Source organism: Zootoca vivipara, chromosome 8 (assembly GCF_963506605.1).
Source record: "Zootoca vivipara chromosome 8, rZooViv1.1, whole genome shotgun sequence".
In the NCBI taxonomy this organism is placed as follows: Eukaryota; Metazoa; Chordata; class Lepidosauria; order Squamata; family Lacertidae; genus Zootoca; species Zootoca vivipara.
The window spans coordinates 24292288-24316019 of NC_083283.1; the positions used below are offsets into that span (position 1 = coordinate 24292288).

Genomic DNA, 23732 nt, shown 5'->3' on the forward strand with positions numbered 1-23732 from the left:
TGCAGTAGGATCTTCCGCTTAGACAAATTCATTATGTGGCACACTGTTCACTTAGAGCACTGGATGATGTTACACAACAAAGCAGCTGTGGGGATTACTTCTGATTAAAGTGGGGGGGGAGGTAAGAGGGGGATTACATGCGGAATTTCATTCAACAACTCAACGATAGCTACAAAGTAGTAAGGTGGAGAAGCAGATAGATGTCTGGGTGAATTGTGTTATACCAAATTGAGATATTTTGCGCATCTGGGGCTTTGCTACAAACTGTTCTACTGCTCATTTGCAAGATACAAGGGCACCAATTCTTCCCTCCACCCCTCCTATTGTGACACTACGGTACCTTCAACTCACTATGGGTAGCTTACATATGAAGGAGGGGCAGCTTTGCTGCAGGAGCAAGTCAGCTTGGTCCCAAATAAGCTTCCAGCCCAGTCCATTTAGGAGAAAGAAATTACTTTCCATATATATTTTTGTAAATAGCATATGGACCATGGCCAGGTTATGGTGTAGTCGAGTGCTGGGGAGCCTGTCGTGTGCCAGAAGTTGTTGAACTACAATTCCCAATACCTTGCTTGAACCATTTGCTATTCTGGCTGGGGCTGGTGGGACTTGGAATCCCACAACTTCTGAAGAGGTTTGGCCTAAACACACATGATGGAACAGGTGGCAAAGCTCTGCAGGTCTGGCTCTGGTGAATGTGGCGCTTTCAAAGACGACATATCGTTCAAGTTAATTGTTTGAGAAGACTCTCCTCTTGTCCTCCTCTTTAACAACCTTCTGACAGATGGTTGCACAGCCATCAGCAAATGCTCAATTAAGGGTTTACTTTTAAGATATTTGTTTTCACTGTTAAATAAATTTAGCAATCCCATTTGGGGGACTTTTATCCACTGTCCGATTGGAACGTTTTGCATTACTTCCAAATGCCCTCTCTGTGAAAGCAGCTACCTCAGGACAGGTCCAGTACACATAAGTGGTACATCCCAACGTTTTGGCAGCTTCTCCAGAATTTGTCTCTTTTTAAAATCTTGTTTTTATTAATTTTTGTAATTTTGTTTTTTATCTGTTGCTATCCACAAAAGGAAAGGCAAGACATGATTTAAATAAACAAATAGCTAGCCAGGGTGTTAAACATAAACAGCACATATGCTAGGAAGTCAGCAGTCAGAGGGGGAGGCAGCTGGCCAATGGGGGGGGGGTCGGAGGCCAGGCACCCACAGCAAAAAGTTTGTGGGTGCCCATGGGCCCCTAGGAATTTGCTCCCCTGCCAGCAATCAGTCTAACCTAGAAATACAGCCAGTGTGGTGTAGTGAAGCATGGTGGACATCAATGGGGAGACCTGGGTTCAAATCCTGGTTTAGCCAATAAGTTTACTCTGATACTAGTTCAGTCTAACTCCCCTGACATAATTGTTGTGATCGTAACAGTGGGCAGGGAAGGAGAAGAGGGTTAAAAACTCGCTGCAAGGTGAGTGAGGCTAAAACTCAGCCAACAATAACCAGAAAGAACTCGGAACTCATGTAGAATATACTTTAATATGTTTTTTTCCAGGATCTAATATACAAATGCAAAGGTAGTAAAGTGCTCTTCCTCTGCAAACTTGGATGAAATATATCAAAGTCAACTTTCTGTATTTTATTCAAATAATCCTCAACAGCAACCTGGAAAAGAAATGGATTTGTTGTTGTTGTTGTTGTTGTTGTTGTTATTATTATTATTAAAGTGAAAGGACAAGAGATTAACAGCAGCAATGGATGGGGGGGGGAATCACATTGATGGCAAAAAAAAATCACATTGATGAAAGTTAAGATGTCAAAAGCCAAGCCTGCACCAAAATGTTGGCAGTGTAGACTGTGCCTGATCAAGATAAATACTTTTCTTCCACCCCTCCTCCTGGTTTTCTACCCTACCCCCCCCCCTCCCCATGTTGTGCTGGGCATCCACTGAGTATGCTCAGTCTTCACTGGGATTTTTTGGTGTCTGTTCCACTCTCTTTAGCACACTCCAAAGAGATTTTGTACTTTTGCAAACCCTGGGATACTCAAAGCCTGTGGTTTCCTCCCTCTTGTGCAAAAATGGTGCCATTCTTGTTACATAACCAACAGCACCCACAGCCTGAACATTGGCTATAGAGAGAATGAAGCTATCAGAAGCAGCACTGCAGAACACATCAAATTCCGATGTGCATCTAAGAAACAGGAGGTCTGGATTTCAAAGAAGGCCCTGGGGCACACTTGGGGGGGGAGCAGAGCCACCCAGATTACAAGCAGCACCCCGACCTTTCTTGAAGTATCCAGGGAAAGATCCATATTGCCAATTGAAAAGTTATTTTCAAGGGGGTAAAAATGCAGTAGCCCCACTTACGGTATAGAGAAAGGCAGGAAATGCTTTAACAGGAACATTCTTCCTGAAGGACCTAGCCTGCAGACAGACAGAAAAAAACACATTAGATTTCAAGAGGCAAGTCAAAATACTGAGCATACCGCAAGATTTTTCACGAACTGGGCACTGTCATGCCATGCACAACCAGGTTTATCATGTACATCAAAATGTAACAACAGACCCGGGAAAACATGTCAGTCCCTGCAAAATCTAACTGTGCTTCTTTACACTCTCTGTAACCTTTTGACTGCCAGAAACATGATCCTGTAGATTTTCCCTCTTCTCTGGACTATGCCATCACCATAGAAACACAGGAAGTTGTCGCACACCATTAGAACATCGAGCTCAGTATTGTTTACACTGACTGACAGCAGTTCTCCAGGCTTTCAGCCCAGACACAGAGGTCCAGCTCCGAGGGTCTTCTGAGGGCTCCCTCACTGCGAGAGGTGAGGTTACAGGGAACCAGGCAGAGGGCCTTCTCAGTAGTGGCGCCCGCCCTGTGGAACACACTCCCATCAGATGTCAAACAGATAAACAATGATACAACTTTTAGAAGACATCCGAAGGCAGCCCTGTAAAGGGAAGTTTTTTATGTATTTTTAATTTTTGCAGGAAGCTGCCCAGAATGGCTGAGGCAACCCAGTCAGATGGGCGGCACATAAATATAATTTTTTTATTTCAGGCAGGAGTCCTTCATAGCAGTAGCTAGGAATACCAGGAACTGAATCTGGGACCTCCTGTATGCAAAGCAGATGCTCTGAGCTACATCCCGCTCATCTAACAACAACAGCAGCAACATCAACAACATCAGTTAATTTCTATTAGTGCTGTGGTGACAATCCAAGCTTTGAACAATGAAATAGGCCAATGCCTGATCTATGCATGATCAAAGTTGTTGACTCACACTCTTAACTGTGTTGCTGGATGTAAAAGGAAGTTTAATTCTGAATTAATTCATTGGTCGCCACAAAAAACATGGCAAAGAATTGCACTACTCTCAAGCTCTAACTGAGGACCAACCACCAAACACTTTTGCTTGATTTGGAGTTGCCTTGAAGGTTTACAACCAAAATGAGAATATGCTTCACACATCAGCTGCATCCCAGGTGTAAGACGAGCACATTAAGTAATGCAATAAGACAGAGGTGCCATTTGCCCCCCCGACTCAATGGCTCAGGTAAGTAACCAAATTCCAACACACCCACAAGGCCAAGCTGAAAAGAGCACTGTATTTTCTCCTTAAGTGCCAATCTTGGAAGACTGACAGAAGCAGCCAAATGTCAGGGCAAAAGAGCAAAGCCATAATACTGCATGCTCTCTCCCATGCTTGACAGGAAAGCATACAGAGGCTTCACAGCACTGAACTGCTATTTCTGTGCTGGAACACAGAAGAAGACTATTTCAGCTGTCCAGGCAGGCAGCTGAAGAAGCATGAATGACTAGGTTGTGGTGTGTGGGCAGGAAGGACATCAACAAACAACAAGAAAGAGTGGGAAGCAATGGACTCTTCAGATTATTTGCATGGCTGAAGTAAATATTTCAGCGTCATCTGGATTGCAAGTGCAATTTTTTAAAAAAGGTTTCCACCAATCCCTTAAACAAAATCTTAATACAGTGGACCCTCGGGTTACGTTACCTTTAGGTAACGAAACTTTCGGGTTGCGAACGCAGCAAACCCGGAAGTGTATACTTCCAGGTTTCGCCGCGTGCGCATGCTCAGAAGTGCTCTGTCATGCCGTGTGCGTGCGCAGAAGTGGCGCCTGTAGATGCGGACTTTTTGGGGTACGTTCGGATCCCCAGAATGAATTAAGTTTGTATCCAGAGGATCCACTGTATCAAAGAACAATGACTTGCTTGGTTTCTAAGAATCCCTTTGTAGGCCAAGTTCTCCAATAACAGGAATATTTAACATGTCAAAGCTAAAAGACAGCCAATCATTACTGTCATTGATAAAGCACCATCAAAAAGACTACGTCTGAGCCCCAAGGAATTCACAGAAATCAAACTGCTCAAGCGTCCCTAGTCAATTTGCCTTTTCCAATATTGTTATATTTGTTTGGGGTAAAGTATTGTTAATTGCTTTGCCCACCCCCACCCCACCCATTCTTTTTTTTTGAAGGAAAAACAAGTGTTAAGAGATGAAATTAATAGTTAATTGAATTTCAAGGTCTGGCTGACAGCACATTATTTCACTTTGCAAACACAGATAGAAGTTAATCAATCAAGTGACACACAGAACTAAATCAGGATGCTAGCAGGAGTTACAACATTTCCCCCGGTTAAAGTCTGCAATTCTGAGGACATCAAACTGAAAGAAAATCTGAATCATCTTACTCAGAAGGTTCATTTTGCCCCCTGCTGGCCATAAATGAAGATTCTCTAGAACACCAACTTTCATCAAGCTTTGCAGGCACCCATCCATTTAGTTCAATTTGCATTTACCACGGTCAATAATTTCATCCCGGTTACAGCTCAGTATATTGCCTGAAAATACAGTCCAATCTTGCCTCAGTTACCAAAAACATGAACTGGCCCTTCAAAGCTCACTCACTGTAAATCATTTTTTCCCCATCCATTCTCAACAGAATTAACACATAACCTTTATGGATTATGGATTTGTATACCTAGCTATCGCCTTTGTCTGTGTTAGTGGGTGGGTGGGGAACAGGGCTGGGACGAGAGAGGATGCCAATTTATTTAATGGTTTGCTGAGAAAGGAGCCTTCGTCCAACCGTGGAAGCAGCAGCAGAGCAGCTTGCAAGTGGAGACAGGGGGCATCCAACAAAAGTGCCAGCTGAGTCTTCAACAAAAGGCCCTGTCCACACCGCATCGCATTACCGTCAAACAGGACAAGTAGAGACCGCAGGACAAAAAAGAAATGGGCCTCGTGGTTTAGGCTATGCTGCCTGCGCCATTTACAGCGCCTTCTCTTTTGCTGTGTTTTGTCTCGCTCAGTTTGCCACTCGTTATATCGGGTGTTAATGACAGCGCAGGCACCAAGAGGAGCACAAGAAAGCCTGTGCCTCTTTCCATTGGCTTTGCAAAACCTGAAAGTGACAGCACTAATCAGGGATACCACCTGGGCTGAGCTGCAAGACAGCACCAGCTGCTAGTAGGAGCAGGTTTCAGGAGGCATCCCTGCGAAAAGTATCTGAGCAGGTGTCACTTTTGCAGGGGCCAAGATACAGGCCGTGTTGTTCATGCTTTTAAAAACATGTAATTATACTGGGCATTTATAATTTTGAAGGGAAAGCATCTATGGGGGCCCTGATCTGGAACAAAGCCATGCATCAAAAATCTATTGACACCCCCCCCTCCAACCCAACTGCTATTTGCCCCTAATGGGGTTGTTTCCAGCAAAACAGCACCTCTGGGAACAAATAGCAGTCAGGGAGGGGACTATTTCCCCCAGGTTTCTTGAATACTCTGAATTGGGGCTCGAAGGCTGCTTTTTCTTCAAATGGAGGTGGCTCACTTAAACACAGGACTCAGCTATACAGCTGCAAATAAAACGTTTTAAATGTGCCGTAAAGTGCAATATACAAATGTGACCCTAGATGGCAACAGTGAGCTACGCCAAATTCAACGAGAAAAGCAGTTTTTCACAGCGTTTCTCTATGTGTGTGTGGGTTCCACCACACTTTTAAAAAAAACATGAACATTTATTTATGAGAATATTTCCATGGCACCCTATCATAAAATATAGAATATCATAAAATATCCATGTAAGACTTCTGATCACATTCAAAGCTCATTTTTCAGCCCCCATCCTAGGCAAACAGGGTGGGATCCATCGGCTCAAAGCCACCAACAACCAAAGGCTATACTGTCTACCATCAAAATGCTGGATGCTACAAAAGTCTAAAGGGAGGAATTGTTTTGCACAGCCATTGTTTACAATAATGTTCTTACAGAGATACCAGGGGAAAGGGCAGAAACTCACGTGCTCCAGATGTACGTGGGCCTGACTGGCAATGTCATATATTACATCTCTCATTTTCTTCTCCTGATTACGTCTGATGAAATCCTCTTGCGAAACACCATGCTAATACAACCAGGAAGGGGGTGAGGAGGAGAAAACATCACAAGTTAAAAACATTTCTGGTAAATAAATTAGGAATGGCCTGCCTACACAATTGCAGCACGATTATCATTTTTAATTTGGCACTTTCAATCGCATCATGTCAGCACATGATCCCACACTCTTCCTCTCTTATGAAACATCCTCAGGCTTTGCATACCCTGTACAGAAATGTCATTCTACCTGCTTCTGATCAGGCAAAAATAGCAAAGGAAAAATAAATGCTTCAAGTCAGCAACCATTTTTTAAAGAGGGGGCATTTGACAGAGGAAGTGGGGCAGCCTGATGGCTGTGAGTGGCCTAGTGCAGGGACGCCCAACTCCCAAGAGACTGTGATCTACTCACAGAAAAGAACCTGGCTCAGTGTTGAGCTTTCTTTAGGGGAAAAAGGGAAAAACACTCACCAAAATATCAACCAGGAAACATACAGCCTCCCAGAGAAAACTCAGTCTTCTGTTCTAGTGATCATGTGCGAATTGAGGACGGGGCGAGGGGGCAGGGCCGGAAAAAGAGCCCACGATCGACTCAAACCTCCCGGGGATCGACCAGTCGATCGTGGTCGACCGGTTGGACAACCCTGGCCTAGTGGGCCCAATTCAAAGCATTGGCGCTAACATATAAAGCCCTAAACAGCTTGGGAACAGGGTATCTAACAGAGTCCCTTCCCCAGTATTAACCATCTTGGATCAACAGGTGAGGCCTTCTGGGGTTGCCCTGCTGGCGTTGTCGCATGACAGGAATTCCTCATTAGCGGTTCCTCGCTTGCAGCGCATCCTACCCTGGTGAGGCCCACCTGTCTTACCCATTATTGACTTGCAGGGGAAATTTAAAAACACATTCGTTTACTCAAGTATTTGATGGCTGAAAGGCATGGTTCCTGACAGCCCTGAAGTCACCGGGCTGAGAGAATGTGATTGTTTTAAAACTGTTCCTGGAACGTTTTTAAAGATATTGTTCTAGTGGTGTGTTTGGGCTGTTTGGGAAGAAGGGTGGGATATAAATTGAATTATTATTATTATTAATAATAAGTGTGCGCCAGTCACTCCAAGGATCAAGCCAAACCTCCCCACCCTCGAGTGTAAGTTACAACAGAGGCTTCCTGTTGCCCAAGGTCACACTGTGACGGAGGCCAGTTGTGTATTTAACAAAGCACCTGGCTGCTGCAGGAAACTAAGGAAGTCCATTCAGGCAAGTGACTGGGTTGACAGAGAAGGGACAGGCCATTCCATCCCTCCTGCATGGCCAGCATGGAAACTGGCGGGGCAGGGTGCGTGATCCATCTCTCTTCCACCAGCCCTTTGGGTACAAGTGGCTTTGAAAACTAGCCTACCAAGAGGCTACCAGCCCACATTCCCAGCTGGCCTGCAGAGACAGCAGCCCCCCTTCCTCCATGGCCTTTTAGCAAACTAGGGGGTGGGAACTGCAGGCAACTGTGGGCTCTTTATGGCACTAGGTCAGTGGTTCCCCATTGCTGTGGACTCCCTGTTTTTCAATGGCCAAGCCACAGACCCCCACTTTTGAAAATGTCAAAATCTCCAAGGTAGTTTTTTTATTATGTGAACGATGCCACCGTACACACCACTGTACGAGGCTGTGACAAAGCCAAGCCACATGTTTAACTGAAACTGTCACATCTTGCCACCCTGTTTCCCCCTGCTTACCCTTCCTCTGTAGTTTTCCTGTGTCAAATTATAGGTTGCAGGTACGTTGGTAGAGAGGTTCAATTGTGGGGAAGGGTTATAGCTTAGCAGTAGAGTATTTGATTCCCATGCGGAAGGATCCGGTTTCAGCCTGCAGCCTAGGTAGGGCTAGGGGAGACCCCTGTCCAGAACTCTGGAGAGTCACTGCCAGTCAGTGTAGGCAATATGAAACTAGATGGACTATTGGCCTGACTCAGTATAAAGCAGCTTCCTATTACTGGAGGGAATAGTATTCCACACAGATTTTCTTCCCCCTCAACAGGTAGCACTGCACTCCACGGGTATCAGCAAAATATCATCAAGAAGCAATTTGTTCCAAAGATTAAATAAAAAGCCTGCCTTTCACTTCTTTCCTGCTCATTATCAGAACAGAGTCGAGCCACATGACTAAGAGAAGCCCTTTCAAGAAAGGAGCGATACTTGAATGTATGATAATAGAAGTGGATGCTAATAAGCTATCACATTTTACATCAATGCCCTGATCAAATACAGATGCTGTTACAGTACCACATGTCATCTTAAGGGGGTGAAACTTAATTTTTGCAAATTTCTTCAGTGAGGGGGGTCTTTAAAATATGCTTTTGGGTATGAGGAGTTCAAATCTGCTATTATTTTTGTGACTGGGCAACATTTTGCCTGTTAAGTCTATGTTTGATTAAGAAGCAAATAAACTGCTCTTGGAAAGCCAAAGAATTTTAATTTTATCTTCTGAAAGTGTCAGGTAATATAAAATATGTATAATATAGAAATCAAATAATAATATTAATCTGTATTATAAGTACTTGGCAATCATTTTTAATGATTTTTATGAAATTTTATGTGCATTTTATTTACCAAGCAAAACGAAATTATATTACTTGCAACCAAAATATATTTTGAATTCCCAAGTGATGTTACAAACTTTTTAGCACCTCTCATTGTTGGAATGTGAAAGTTGAAAAATTCAATATGCCCTACTGTTACAGTCTGGAGCAAGCTTCCTCAAACTCGCCCCTCTGGGTGTTCTGAGACTACAATTCCCATCATCCCTGACCAATGGTCCTGCTAGCTAGGGATCATGGGAGTTGTAGGCCAAAAACCCCTGAAGGGCCAAGTTTGAGGAAGCCTGGTCTAGAGGGAAAACGCAATTGTGATTACTGCTATGAGTTTGGATCCCAGCTGTATTGCCTTACCAGCATACATATGTCCAAGGGCAGAAACACCTTCCCTCTGCTAGCATGGAACGGAGTCGCTCTTAAGCAGGTTACAATGCCTTGTGCTTTCCCGATGTGACTGGCAGCGTGGTCGGCATGGAGGTCCTTCACACCTGTCCTTGCAGAAACAGAAGATCAAAACCACCTTGTGAATGAAATCCTGAGCAGTTACTGGAAGGCATGCCCATTTGCAAAGCTAAGCAGGGTCCAATATGGTTTGAACCAGGATGACAGACGACAGGTTTGTTGGAAAGGCTGCCGGGGCTAACGCCAGACTGCCCCAGGCTCCAAGAGCTTTCCAGTGGCCCGTCCCTGGCTGCCGCTACCGAGGCAGTCCAGAGGGCCGACAAATACGCAATCCTCCTCCTCTGAGAAGAACACACACGATCCATGCATATTTCAGCAGGAATGAAGAAGCCAAAAGTAGTACTAAAGCTACTTTATTGTAAGGCTAATTACACAGTCCAGTCTCTTGTTTCTCTGCTCATAAAAACTCCAACAGAACAGAGCTAGGCATCTTGCTTCTTACTCCATTGAGAAGCAGAAACAAAAGAAACCAAAACATCACATGATCAGGAGGAGATAACATAGACTTCCTCTCTCATGCTGTAATCACTGTGTGAAAACCAACAGGCACATATGCTGCTGCTGGAGCAGCAGAGGTTATATAAAAATCATAACATAACTCCCCCATTTTTAGGCAACCGATGATGTGAAAGCAAAAGCAGCATCAAGTGACATAAACAATTGTCAAGGTTGAGATTCCTGCATTGCAGACAGTTGGATCAGATGATCCTCAGGATCCCTTCAAACTCTACCATTCTGTGATTCTACGTTCCACCGCACCCAGTGGGAACTCACTTCTAAGCACAAATGATTAGCTGCAAAACACAACTAAAGTCACAAGCAAACAGGAGCTGTCAGAGGACAGAGGATGTCATAGAGCAAACGCGAGGTTTCCCTACTCTACGTTTGCTTAGTGGGAAGTGGGGATCATTTGCAAGGAAGTTCAGAGGGGAGCAATGTTCAGCTGTTCCCTCACCCAGCAATTCTGCCATACAAATGACACACCCGCGTTTGCAAGATCTAAGCAAATGCAGGTTTGGAAAAGTGTGTTTACCAAGGTGGCATGCAATCCCACTGCTGGCAAAGTAGCACGGCTTGGGGAGAGATCACATGCTTTGCATGCAGGAGGTCCCAGGATTAATTCCTGGTAGCTCGAGCTAAAAAGATCAAGCGGCAGATGATGGGAGATGCCTTTCCCCAAAGCCCTGGAGAGCTGCTGCCCGTCAGAATAGAAACTTGGGTCTCCAGCTATTGTTGGAGCACCTCCCATCATCCTCGACCACTGGTCCAGCTAGCCTGGGATGACGGGAGTTGTAGTTCATCAATAGCTGGAGACTCAAATTTGGGAACCCCTGGAATAGACAATACTGAGCCAGATGGGCAAATATCATTTCAGCATTAATATTAGAATATTTTCAACACAAAGATTCTCATTTTGTATTGATAGTAAATACCAGGGCTAGTCTCCAAAGACTGCCCTTAAGACCTGACAGTAAAAACAAAACCTTTTATCCTTATGATTTACCACTGTACCGGGCAATGCCTAGGACAATGGTAGGCTCATAAACCAAGAGCTCAACCCCTTCTTTTGCTACACTTCTTCCATGCAAAACAGCAGGAATTAGGTTCTCTGTGTAAGCAATGAGAAATATGAGTGCCTACGAGACAACTGAAAAATCATGAGCGAGGTGGCTCCAAAAGCGGAGGCTGAATTCACTGTACCATATTTCTCTTGTGCTAACTGCAACTTTTGTGATTATAGTGCTGTGTGAAATCAAGTGTCAACACCAAGTCTATATATATATAAGCCAATTTTTCAAAAAATGCTGATATGCCTCACCAGCCTTATATCTGCACCATATATCTAAAGCACATGGCTTGCCCCAAAGAATCCTGGGAACTGTAGTTTGTTAGGGTGCTGGGACCTGTATGCTACGGTCCCCAGGAATCTGCACCCATTGATAAAAGGCTATTGACAGACATGGCAACTAAAGAGGCACTTACCAAGCATTTCCAACGTCAAATAAAGGATAGCACTTTGGGTGTTTTCAGCATATGCTTCAAGCTCACCGATATCCCGATAGGCTCTATCATCCATGTTTTTTTCCTAGGAGTTTGAACACAGAAAACAAACACTGGGCTAAGTTGGTTGAATGGATTGCTGGTCTCAAAGCAAACTCTCATCACGGAAAAATAGCGAATAGAGAGCAACAAACCACAATCCCTGCTTCAGATGAAATGGGAAATCAAGGCTTCCTGGTTCGTTTTATCCTGTTCATTACAGGAGAGGAGCAGAACAGGAGCAAACAGGCATGCTGCTCATTCCCAATAAACATCACAATACGCCAAGAAGTATGGCTTGTCATTATGTATGAACACAGCTATGGTATGAGGTGGGCTTAATTCGAAACTAATCATAGCTCTCATCGCAGTTTAGGGCTCGGGGGGGTGGGGGGTGGCGGCGAATAATGGGTTGTATCCAATGTTGCCTAACAGAGTTCCAATTGCATAACAGGACTTCTCCTTCCTGTCCCAATGCACCACCCAAACCTGCTCCAGTGGATCTCCCAACCCTCTAGAGCAGTGGTTCCCAACCTTTTTTTGGCGATGCCCCACCTAAGCATCTCTAAAATCCTGGTGCTCCCCCCACCCCCAGTGACATATAATTCTTATTCTTCAAAAAGGGAATTCCTATTCACATGGAGGAAGACTAAAAGGCCATTAACTTGGTCTAAACAAGCTTCCATATTGCCCCCCATAAAAATCAAATTTACCCACATTGGTAAGCACGGCTCTAGAGCAAATTTGGAGGGTGTGAGGAAGGGATGTTTCATTGCACAAGTGGAAAAGCAGAGCTGGATACAAACAATGACTGTAACTCAAATGTAAATACGGTATGCTCATTCATAGTATAACGAAAAATCCTGTATAAAAACTTTATTCCTATGTGGAGGGGGTATTTTGTTTCCCACAGGCTTTCTGGCAACACAAGAACACAGGCTTTCTGGGCAGAGAATCAAGTAGAATAAAAACTCACATGGATGAACATTTTAAATGGGGAAAAACCTTACCCTTTCATCAATAATCTTCATAAGCCACCTTTTGGTTAACTTTTGCCTCTTGATTGCCTGGAAATGATGGAACACAATGTAATCGTTTGAGAACAAGGAAAAGCCAAACCAGAATATAGTTAGGTCAGAACAGGGAGCACATGGGGAAGAGCAATATTGACAATACCAGCTTTTATCAGAAGGTCATATTTTATTTGCATGTTGTTTTGTTCTCATGCGTCTTAAAGCTACAGTACTACTGATTTATAGGAAGTTCCCTTTCCATCATCCTATCATATAAATCAGCCACTAAATAAAGGATTGTTTCTTTTTAAAAAAGGAGGAAAAAAAGCCAAACCTTTCCCCATAATCCTATTTACTCCAGAGAGACATCTTGAACTCATCAGGTTTTCTGCCAGATGCGTAGCTTAAATTGGGATTTTAACATTAACATCCAAGCTAATTTAGAGAAAGAATGGAGAGTGAAAGCATGGGCTGAGACAACTCTCTTGCTCATCAGTGATAGCGGCTGAGTGAACTATCAATTATGACAATAAGAGATAAATATCAGAAGTATTGATTATTGCACCACAAGCTGCTGGTGAATGCCAACCAAGATATTAAAGAGACATATCCTATGAGCATCCATGTTCACCTCTGTAAAGGTGAAGAAGTGTGCATGCACACGAAAGCTCATACCAATGACAAACTTAGTTGGTCTCTAAGGTGCTACTCGAAGGAATTTTTTTTTATTTTTTGTTTCTGTAAAGGAAGACAGACTCTAACATGATACTGCTGTCATGTTATGTTGTTTCTTTTTGTGTTAACTGGCTTATACCCTGTTTCTCATATTTTAAGACATACCCATAAAATAAGCCATAGCAGGATTTTTAAGCATTCAAGGAATATAAGCCATACCCCGAAAATAAGACATAGTGATAGGCGCAGCAGCAATGCTGGCCGCAGCAGCAGGAGGAGGAAAAAAATAAGACATCCCTTGAAAATAAGCCATAGTGTGTTTTTTTGAGGAAAAAATAAATATAAGACATGTCTTATAATATGAGAAACACGGTATTTTATGATGTTTTAAAATCATTGTTTACGCTGCGGTCATTGGAGCTTAGTTTTATGGGGTAAAAGGTAAAGGTACCCCTGACCATTAGGTCCAGTCGCGGAAGACTCTGGAAGGAGCCGGCGTTTGTCCGCAGACAGCTTCCGGGTCATGTGGCCAGCATGGCTAAGCTGTTTCTGGCAAACCAGAGCAGCACACAGAAACACCGTTTACCTTCCTGCCTGAGCGGTACCTATTTATCTACTTGCATTTTGACATACTTTCGAACTGCTAGGTGGGCAGGAGCTGGGACCGAACAACGGGAGCTCACCCCTTCACAGGAATTCGAACCGCCAACCTTCCGATCGGCAAGCCCTAGGCTCTATGGTTTAGACCACAGCACCACCCGCATCCCTTTTTTATGGGGTGGCATCCCCTAAATCTGCTCCGGAGGGTTGGATGAAACCCGAAAACATATTCAGGGGGGGTGCTGGGAGAGGAAGTTCTGCTGTGTAGTGAAAACTGCTTGCACTAGCAGAACTGCTTAGCTGCGTATCACCCACAGACGTTATTTTATTCTGTAGTTAATATTGTAAGCCACCTTGGATGAGCGATGGCCACCAAAGGAGGGATGTAAATACAGGTACTTTTATAAGCAAAAAACAGACTTGGAGGGTAGGGAGAGAAACTTTATCTTGGGCTCACTGCAAGTTGCATATGAAAATCAGGAACCCCAGGGAGTTGCAGAAAGGGTATCCTGCCCCCTTTACTTTTTTCTTTACAACCCCCTCATAAGAAGGCAATCTATTTTGATGTGTGCTATATTATAATCTGCTTTAAGGTGCCTTGGAGATGATTTGATCAAAAGGCTAAGTATAAATCTTGAAAACAAATGCCGGGAAAGACACAATAAAGACTGGCAAGCAGAGACATGATTTTTTAAAAATAAAAATAAAAATAATCTGTGTGTCAGAAAAACGTGAATTACACCCATTTTAGAAGTGTATAAAGTCTGGTACGCCAACCAGCTTGGAGGAAGAGTTGGCCCCACTGCACAGTAAATACTTTGACTAAACAATAAAATGCTTATCAATAACACATGCAGAGTATCAAAAATATGGTGCGCAATCTGCAGCAGCAGAAGAAATGTTAATTGCTTGAATAACACCACTCTTCTGAGAGACTCTCTTCCCTCTCTGACTCACAAAAGAATAAAGTTATGACTCATCTATAAGGGGCACTCAGAAAAACAAGTCTGGACAAGTCCATAGCCAAAAAAAAAAGTATAGTAAACAAGCTGTACTGGACTTGGAAAGGGAAACAGGGGACAAGAGCCAAGCTCACGAGGAAACCATTGAAAAGGAACTTGGCACAATTATTCCCGTCCCTTCCTGGAGGGAGACACCAAGGACTGGAGAGAACAATAAGCATTCTGCCATCTGTTGAAACTTGTACACTAATACATGGCAGCAGCCTAGTAGAGTGGTTAGAGTGTTGGATTAGAACAAGAAAGATCCAGATTTGAGTCCCTATTCGGCCATGACCTTTTCAACGTCTCTCAGCCTAATCTATTTTTTCAAACACACACACACACACACACCATTATTTATATTTTTCAGATATATATATTTCACTGGTTTTACAATCACTTTGACATTTTAAAACTTCCTTCCCCTTATTTCTGCGGTTCCTAATTTTTTTTTTTAGTATCTTCTGCATATTCAAATCAACTTTTCTTACTCATTTATTTATCTTCTTTAAATATATACTCTTATGTAACTGCAGGTTATAACAGTAATCCTGCCAGTGTTTTTATCTGTTTGAAAAATTATCTGTAAATATTCAACAAACCATTTCCAGTCTTGCATGAAAAGTTTGTTATCTTGATTTCTTATTATTATTCCGGTAAGTTTCGCCATTTCTGCATATTCCGTAAGTTTGTGTATCTCAGCCCAATCTACTACCTCATACGGTTCTTGTGTGCATAAAAGGGGAGGGATACTTATGTACCAGAGATCTTTGGAGAAAGGGAAGGGGTTTAATTGGGGAGGGGGCATCCCTCTTCAACCAGGCCTTTGGGGTTACTGTTCTGTTGCTTCTGTTTTGAGTATTTATTTGTGCTTTTACCTTGTTTTTATCTTGCAAACTGCCCTGAGATCTTTTGATGAAAGGCAGTATATAAATCTAATAAACAGATAAATAAGAGGCATGTGTGGAAATGGATGCTCTGGAAATGCTTCTCTGAAAATTAATCCAAAGCATGCATAATCCTCTCTACAAGAGAGCAAGGAAGGAAACCTTTAGTACTTTCGAAGACTATTCTGCTGATTGGCCAAACCCTCCTCATATGAACAACTGGCCCTTTGCACCCCTATATCAGTTATGCCTTTAAACAAAAAGGTGTACTTAAAAAGAAATCAAGATTAATGGACAGACAGATAAGCATTCACACTAAAAGACAGGAAGTCTGCCAGAAGCATAGTGGGAAGTCTGCCAGAAGCATTGTGCAGAACCCAAGACAATGCCTGATTTGCTGGTATATATTCCGTTGCGGAGCCAAGCTCACCTTGTGGTTGAGGGACACAATACAACATCTTTTTTTCATACATCTGCCTTTACCCGCAAAGTAGTATAGAAACTTGAATATCTAGCCAATAAAAGCATTCTGCACTGAAGATTTGATCACTCATACAGATTTGATTATTCTTCTATTATTCTTGACTTTAATACCATTTACATACATTTAAAAAGCAATATGGCCAGCTTTTATAGTAATTGCTTTCTAGTACAACATTGGATTTAAAACACTGTATATTGACATGCAAGTTAATTAACTAGGAAGCAAGTTTCATCTTTTTAAAAACAACAACAACAACAACAACAACTGGGTGACTGTCAATAAAGAATGCTTAGAAACACAGCCTTAATCTACGGTACTCCTGAACTGCACCAGGTGGAGGTCACATTGATTTCAATGATTTCAAATTCACACCTGTGTTTTGTAATTTGGTTGCAAAAGCCATAGCTCTATGGCAGGCCATAGCTCTATGGCAGGCATCCCCAAACTGATCTAGCCACAGTGATCCATGCGATGGTCACCTCTAGGCTTGATTATTGTAACTCGCTCTACGCGGGGCTGCCCTTGAAACTGACCCAGAAACTCCAGCGGGTGCAGAATGCCGCGGCGAGGCTCCTTACGGGGTCCCGGCCGCGGGATCATATTCATCCAGTGCTTTACCAACTGCACTGGCTCCCGGTGGAGTACAGGATCAGGTTCAAGGTGCTGGTTTTGACCTTTAAAGCCTTATGCGGCTTAGGACCCTCGTACCTACGGGACCGCCTCTCCCGGTATGACCCACAGAGGACATTACGGTCCACAAATAATAACATATTGGAGATCCCAAGTCACAAGGTGGTTAGGCTGGCCTCGACCAGGACCAGGGCCTTCTCAGTACTGGCCCCGACCTGGTGGAACGCTCTGTCTCAGGAGACTAGGGCCCTGCGGGATTTGTCATCTTTTCGTAGGGCCTGCAAGACAGAGCTGTTTCGTTTGGCCTTCGGACTGACGCAGTCTGACCCCACGGTTACCCTCCCCTAGGGTTTTATTTATAATGGTTTTATCTTATTCGTAGATTTTTAATTTTAAAATTGAATTTTAACATTGTATTATTCTGTTGTTTTAACTGAATTGTTTCTTTTATATTTGTGTTGATATTATTTGTTGTTAGCCGCCCTGAGCCCGGTCTTGACTGGGAAGGGCGGGGTATAAATAAATTTTTTTAAAAAAACAAACAAACTGCGGCCCTCCAGATGTTTTGGCCTACAACTCCCATGATCCCTAGCTAGCAGGACCAGTGGTCAGGGAAGATGGGAATTGTAGTCCAAAACATCTGGAGGGCCGAAGTTTGGGGATGCCTGCTCTATGGCAAACCACAAGCATCAGGGTCCAAGTTCAATTCCTGGTATCCCCAGGTAGGACTGGGAAAGATTTCTGTCTGAAAACCCTCGTGAATTGCTGCCACTATGGTGTTTGATGGTCTGGCTTGGTAGAAGGCAGTTGTTTTTTTACTGTTCCTCTGAAATTTCTGGGAATCACGTTGGGGGGGGGGGGACTAAGCCAGCCTTTGGGAAGGGTACTCTGCTCACCAGTGACATTTGCCACTGATGAGTGGATTTGTGAGCATCTAGAGATCAGCAGAAGTGTCTCCTTGGCCATTTCCCCTCCAGATTGGCAGGTGATTTCGTGGAGAGCTGCTTAACTTTTAATCTACTTCACTTAAACCAGATGAATCATTCTGCAGATTTCCTAAATTGGGGTATCTAACTTTTTTCAGCCTGATAACATTATTGTCCCATTGCAACCCCTCTGGGGCAGATTCTAGCAGCAGGTGTGGCCACACCACACTCTCTCACACATGCAAGCACGCATCAAAGCAGACACACACCAAACACAGCATTCACTGATCAGCAGAGGAACGGGTGGGATGGTAGCAGTAGTAGTAGCAGTAGCATTTTACTCCACATCACAGCCCTAGGCTGGGTGGAAAGGTTTTAAACCATTCTGCTAAGCCCCATGGAATTACCCACCAGCCCCTGACCCAATTTACCATTTCCGGCCCTGAACAAAGCACCTCTCGTCTACTTGCTGCAATCAAGAGCAGGTTGAAGGTCTCCAGAAAGAAGAAATTACACCCCAACCTGCGGCAAACGATTCCTTGCTGTTTCTCAGGGCTCTCAATGACGAAAAGTAGGGGTGAGGTGGGGGACTTCATTCAGCGCTGCCAATGCCACCATTGGCTTGGTGGGCCTGGATCTGGCTTGTGGGCCAGTGGTTCACTGCCCTTGATTTAGATCAGGGGTTCCCAAACTAAGGCCCGGGGGCCGGATGCGGCCCAATCGCCTTCTAAATCCGGCCCCCGGACGATCCAGGAATCAGCATGTTTTTACATGAGTAGAATGTGTCCTATTATTTAAAATGCATCTCTTGGTTATTTGTGGGGCCTGCCTGGTGTTTTTACATGAGTAGAATGTGTCCTTTTATTTGAAATGCATCTCTGGGTTATTTGTGTGGCATAGGAATTCGTTCCTTTTTTTTCTTCCAAAATATAGTCCAAGTCTGAGGGACAGTGGACCGGCCCCCTGCTGAAAAAGTTTGTTGACCCCTGATTTAGATGCTTGAAATAAAGCAGGCCCAGGGTATCTGACTGAAAAATGCTGAGCTTAACAGGTCAGTTAAAATGCCTGGCCTAATCTTCCCATAACTTTCCAATGCAAGAAAATACCAAAATTCCCACTCAGAGGCAAACCACAGCTGTGCTTATGTTTCCTCTTTTAAACATCTGCATCACCTTGAATTCAAGCTGCTTGGACCAAGTGCATCAAAAATGGCTGGTTTGCCAACAGCATGTCCCGAAAGATTAAAAGAATGGCGAGCACACGTGAATTGTAGTACAAATATATACTTCTTACCTTCCACAGCTCTACGGCTACTGGCTGTTGTGGTGGGTTGTCATGATACATGTCTTCCACAGCCTTCCTCCAAAACTGTATCCTCATCAAGCCGATTGTCTTCTGAGTTACGGATTCTTTAATCTAGAACAGCAGCGATGTTATGTTGGCAGTGAATGATGCTGCAATGTATTGATCTTAAAATAATCAAGCCAACATTTCTTTCTTTGCGTATACCCAATTCCTTGAGTGCCACCTGCTACATTTATTCACCGCACAATCAAGCTGGCTATCAGCACTGCACAAAACAAAGGTTTTAGACATTACAAAGGGACAGTCCAGATCATAGAATCATAGAGTTGGAAGGGACCACAAGGGCCATCCAGTCCAACCCCCTGCCGAGCAGGAAACACCATCAAAGCATTCTTGACATATGCCTGTCAAGCCTCTGCTTAAAGACCTCCAAAGAAGGAGACTCCACTACACTCCTTGGTAGCAAATTCCACTGCCGAACAGCTCTTACTGTCAGGAAGTGCTTCCTAATGTTTAGGTGGAATCTTCTTTCTTGTAGTTTGAATCCATCGCTCCGTGTCCGCTTCTCTGGAGCAGCAGAAAACAACCTTTCTCCCTCCTCTATATGACATCCTTTTATATATTTGAACATGGCTATCATATCACCCCTTAACCTTCTCTTCTCCAGGCTAAACATACCCAGCTCCCTAAGCCGTTCCTCATAAGGCATCGTTTCCAGGCCTTTGACCATTTTCGTTGCCCTCATCTGGACACGTTCCAGCTTGTCAGTATCCTTCTTGAACTGTGATGCCCAGAACTGGACACAGTACTCCAGGTGAGGTCTGACCAGAGCAGAATACAGTGGTACTATTACTTCCCTTGATCTAGATGCTATACTCCTATTGATGCAGCCCAGAATTGCATTGGCTTTTTTAGCTGCTGCATCACACTGCTGACTCATGTCACGTTTGTGGTCTACCAAGACCCCTAGATCCTTTTCACATGTACTGCTCTCAAGCCAGATGTTGTGAACTCCGACTCACAGACAGAATGGCCAATGGGAATTGTGGTCCACAACTTCTGGGTGACATCATGTAGGCTACCCTTGCTGCAGCCACTCAAGAAAGAGATGTGGGGTACATTATGGAAAGTTCACTGAACAGATCAGTGTAACATGGAACTGGAAAAAGGCAAATTTAAATGTCACTTTTTAAAAAAGAATTCAACATTTTACTAATGTATAATTTAATACCTGCCTGGGCTAGTTCTACATTGAAGGCTCTCAGGGCAAAAGCAGAGCGACGGCACTCTGCAGGCAACAGTAACGAACAGAGGAACCCTTCATAATCACGTTTCCTAGAGAGGAAAACAAAAATAGATACAAGCGTTATGTTCCACTACAAGCTCAATTAAACAAAAGCAAAGTAAATACAAACTTTCCCCAGTTCAGGGAAATCATGATGCAATTTCAAGCACTCTTCCTGTCAAGACCACCCACACATACATTAGCAAACAAACCCCCTGTGGGAGAATTTGTGGTTTAAACTTAGAACCCATGGAGATGTTTGCAGTTATATTCCCCATCCAACCGCTCCTGCCTAGAACACTGCCATTCAATCAGCCCTTGGAAATACAGGAAGTGGTCTTATACCAAAGGAGACTATTGGTCCATTTAACTTATTATTGTCTACACTGACCGGTAGTGGCATTCCACTGTTGCATGAAGGAGTCTCTTTCAACCCTACCTGGAGATGCTGGGAATTGGACCTGGGAGCTCCTGCACGAAAAGCATATGCTCCTCTTTCAATCCCTACACTGGCTTCCTGTTCAGTCCAGGGTGCAGCAGAAACTCTTTGTTCTTACGGCATCTCTATGCTGTCTTATCCCAATATAATGCTGCCAAAAACCTTTGCTCCTGCTCTTTCACCATTGAAAAAACATAATCTTCTCCCAGTGACCTCTGCTTCCTTCTCCCTGTCCCCCCTGTATCAATTTTCAGGCTGGAAGTTCCATAGGGCAGGAATCTCTTCTACTCTATAAAACAGGGGTCAGCAAACTTTTTCAGTAGGGGGCCGGTCCACTGTCCCTCAGACCTTGTGGGGGGCTGGACTATATTTGGGGGGGGGGAGAATGAACGAGTTCCTATGCCCCACAAATAACCCAGAGATGCATTTTAAATAAAAGGACACATTCTACTCATGTAAAAACATGCTGATTCCCGGACCGTCCGCGGGCCAGATTTAGAAAGCGATTGGGCCGGATCCGGCCCCCGGGCCTTAGTTTGCCTACCCATGCTATAAAAGGAGCAGTGCACACTCATACCGGTAGTAGACTTTTACACTACCAATGCTGAACTCTGGGCTGCAGTGCTATGCAACGTCAGGGGTTCCCAATACTATTTTAAAAATCAGCGGTGTGACAGGATTGGGCATTTTCCTCTCACTCCGTAATTATTTCCATCAAGTTTTGGGGAATCACTTGAAAGCATATCATGGACCACTAAACTAGCAATATTGCAGAAAATCACTAAAAAGAAGCAGCAGCAGCAGAGATTATACTGTATACAATTCTTCCACCTGCAGTATGGAGTGGTGGCAGTTCATTCTACCACTTCAGCACTGAAGCCTCCTGCCTTTTGCAACATGAGACAGAACAGAAAAATGGCTCATTGCCACTAGACCCCAAAGTCAAGGTGAATAATCCAAGGCTGCCCAAGTAATTTTGGCAGCCAAGGTGGAAAATTCCACAAACACCTCCCCCAGGGAGTAAAACTACTGTAACAATCAATTACAGTACATAAGTAGCAACTTGCTTCACCCTAAATCAGCCAGCCTCAAGCCAGCATTTCGCCATCTCATTCTGCTGTACGTGTTTTGAAAACTTTGATTCTAAAGAAAAGCTGTGCCTGCCTTTGTTCATAAGAACATCGGCAGCTGTTTCATTCTGAGTTAGGATTTCATGCCATGGTCTTGCAGCCCCACCTGGAGATGCTGAGGATTGAATTCAGGACCTTCTGCATGCAAGACAGATGGCTCTACCACTGAGATACTGCCCTTCTCTATCAATCTCACTGTCTGGTAGGTTAGTTCAGATGCAGCATCAACTAGAGAGCGAAGAACTTCTGACAAAGCTCTTCACAGAGCAACAAACTTTATTAAATGACTTCTGGAGTAAGGATTATGGTGTCATACAAGGACTGGGGAAACCCAGTTTCAGGTCTCCACTTAGCCATGGAGCTCAGTAAGTGAGCTTGGGCCAGTCAGCAGCAGCTGCCAGGCTAACCCAGCTCACAAAGTTGTTCCAAAGCAGCCATCACCAACCTGGTGCCCTCCAGATGTTGACCCTGACCATGACCTGGGTCCAGCAGCTCACTAACAGCCAGCACATTGCTTTTGAAGGTAAGCATAACATGATTCCCCATCTTGTCCAACACATTGCTTGGGCAGAGACAGCATTCTGTACCAGCTACAGCTTCTGGACTGCTTTTAAAAAGGAGGCCTGCATAAAGTGCATTCATTGCAGTAATCCAACCGGAAGGTTAACACAGCTTGGGCGGGCAGCCAGTGTGGCCTAATGGTTAGAGTGCCAGACCAGGACCCGGGGAAGCCCAGAGTTCAAATCCCCCCCCTCTGCCACGAAGCTCGCTGGGTGACCTTGAGCCTGTCACTGGCTCTCAGAATCGTTGTGAAGATTAAAGGAGAAGCGGACAGAACCATGTTCATCCACCTTTCGCTCCTGGGAGAGAGAAAATGGAAAATAAATATTAACTCCCACCAGGCCCAGCCAGCACATCTGGAAGGCACCAGGCTGGATAGAATTGGGGTGGGCTGGAGGGGGAGACACCATGTGCTCCACCAGAGGCGACCCCCAAGGAGGGAATGTACACGGGTCTCCCTCTTTTCACACGATCGCAGCCCAAGGTCGAAAACCCTCCTGGGGGCCCCGAGCAGGCAGCGCCGAGTGCGCTGCACAGATCACATGCACCAACAGCACATAGGCACCAACATATCATCGGAGCGTTTCAAAAATAAACGAAACGAAATTTCCGAGCCGCGAGTAGGAGGAATCTGGGCGGGGCAGCGACTCACCGCAGCAGCTCCATGCAGTAGCGCTCGCCTTCCCCGGCCCCCGACTGGTGAGAGGCAGCGGCCACAGCCGGCGCGCCCCCTCCGCAGGCGGCGGGGCAGAGCAGCCGGCTGCGGCCTGCGAGCGGACCTCGGAGCTGCCAAGCGGAGGGAGACGAACGCAGCCCTCGGCCCAGAGCCGCCGCCGCGACTGCAGCCACGGCCGCCGCCATTCTGCTCAAGCCCCGCCCCGCCTGTCAATCAGAGAGGGATTCTCCCGGGCCTTCTCCTCGCTCCGACCAATCGGACGCTCCGCTGGGCAGCTCCGCCCCCTCCTGTTAATCAGCGCCAGGCTAAGTCCCGGCCTTCGCTGCTTTCCGTACTTAAAGGGCCAGGGTCCTACCACCGCCTCCACCTCGTGAAAAGCTGCAGTGTGTTCTTGTGCATGACTCCGCAAAGGTTAAGTCCTGTCGTGCTGTGTCCCACGGGGCTTATTCCACAGGTAAATGTATCTAGAATGGCAGCCATAGGCTACCCCACCTGCGAGCGCTGAACTCAATATGGGCTTACCTCTGAGTAGACCTGCATAACATAGGATTGCGCTGCTAAATGATTGGCTTCACATTTCTATTGATTTCATAAAAATTATGCGCCGTTTGACTGTGTTTTTTTTAAAAAAAAACAC

General features: G+C 44.7%; 1 protein-coding gene across 2 annotated transcripts; it reads right to left on the reverse strand.

Annotated features, from left to right (window-relative positions):
• Positions 1-133: 133 nt before the first annotated feature.
• Positions 134-23289, reverse strand: NDUFAF6 (NADH:ubiquinone oxidoreductase complex assembly factor 6). 2 transcript variants are annotated; one of them, XM_060277698.1, is made up of 9 exons: positions 23072-23289; positions 20240-20339; positions 18993-19115; positions 12494-12550; positions 11427-11529; positions 9336-9469; positions 6326-6427; positions 2365-2421; positions 134-1661 (listed from the first exon to the last, which is right to left on the reverse strand). In XM_060277698.1, the coding sequence occupies exons 1-9, from the start codon at positions 23278-23280 to the stop codon at positions 1533-1535; spliced, it is 1014 nt and encodes a 337-aa protein (XP_060133681.1). In that variant the 5' UTR covers positions 23281-23289; the 3' UTR covers positions 134-1532. The 2 variants fall into 2 exon arrangements, with proteins under 2 accessions (XP_060133681.1, XP_034980385.1); XM_035124494.2 differs by lacking the exon at positions 23072-23289 and having other exon boundaries at positions 20236-20337.
• Between the last annotated feature and the right edge of the window lie 443 nt (positions 23290-23732).

Coding starts and splice junctions, on each gene's coding strand:
- NDUFAF6 (XM_060277698.1), bottom strand. CDS start 23,280: ATGGCGGCGGCCGTGGCTGCAGTCGCGGCGGCGGCTCTGGGCCGAGGG. Junction 20,340..23,071: donor TACTGCATGGAGCTGCTGCG/GTGAGTCGCTGC, acceptor TTTCCTCTCTAG/GAAACGTGATTATGAAGGGT. Junction 2,422..6,325: donor CCCACGTACATCTGGAGCAC/GTGAGTTTCTGC, acceptor GTCTGTCTGCAG/GCTAGGTCCTTCAGGAAGAA.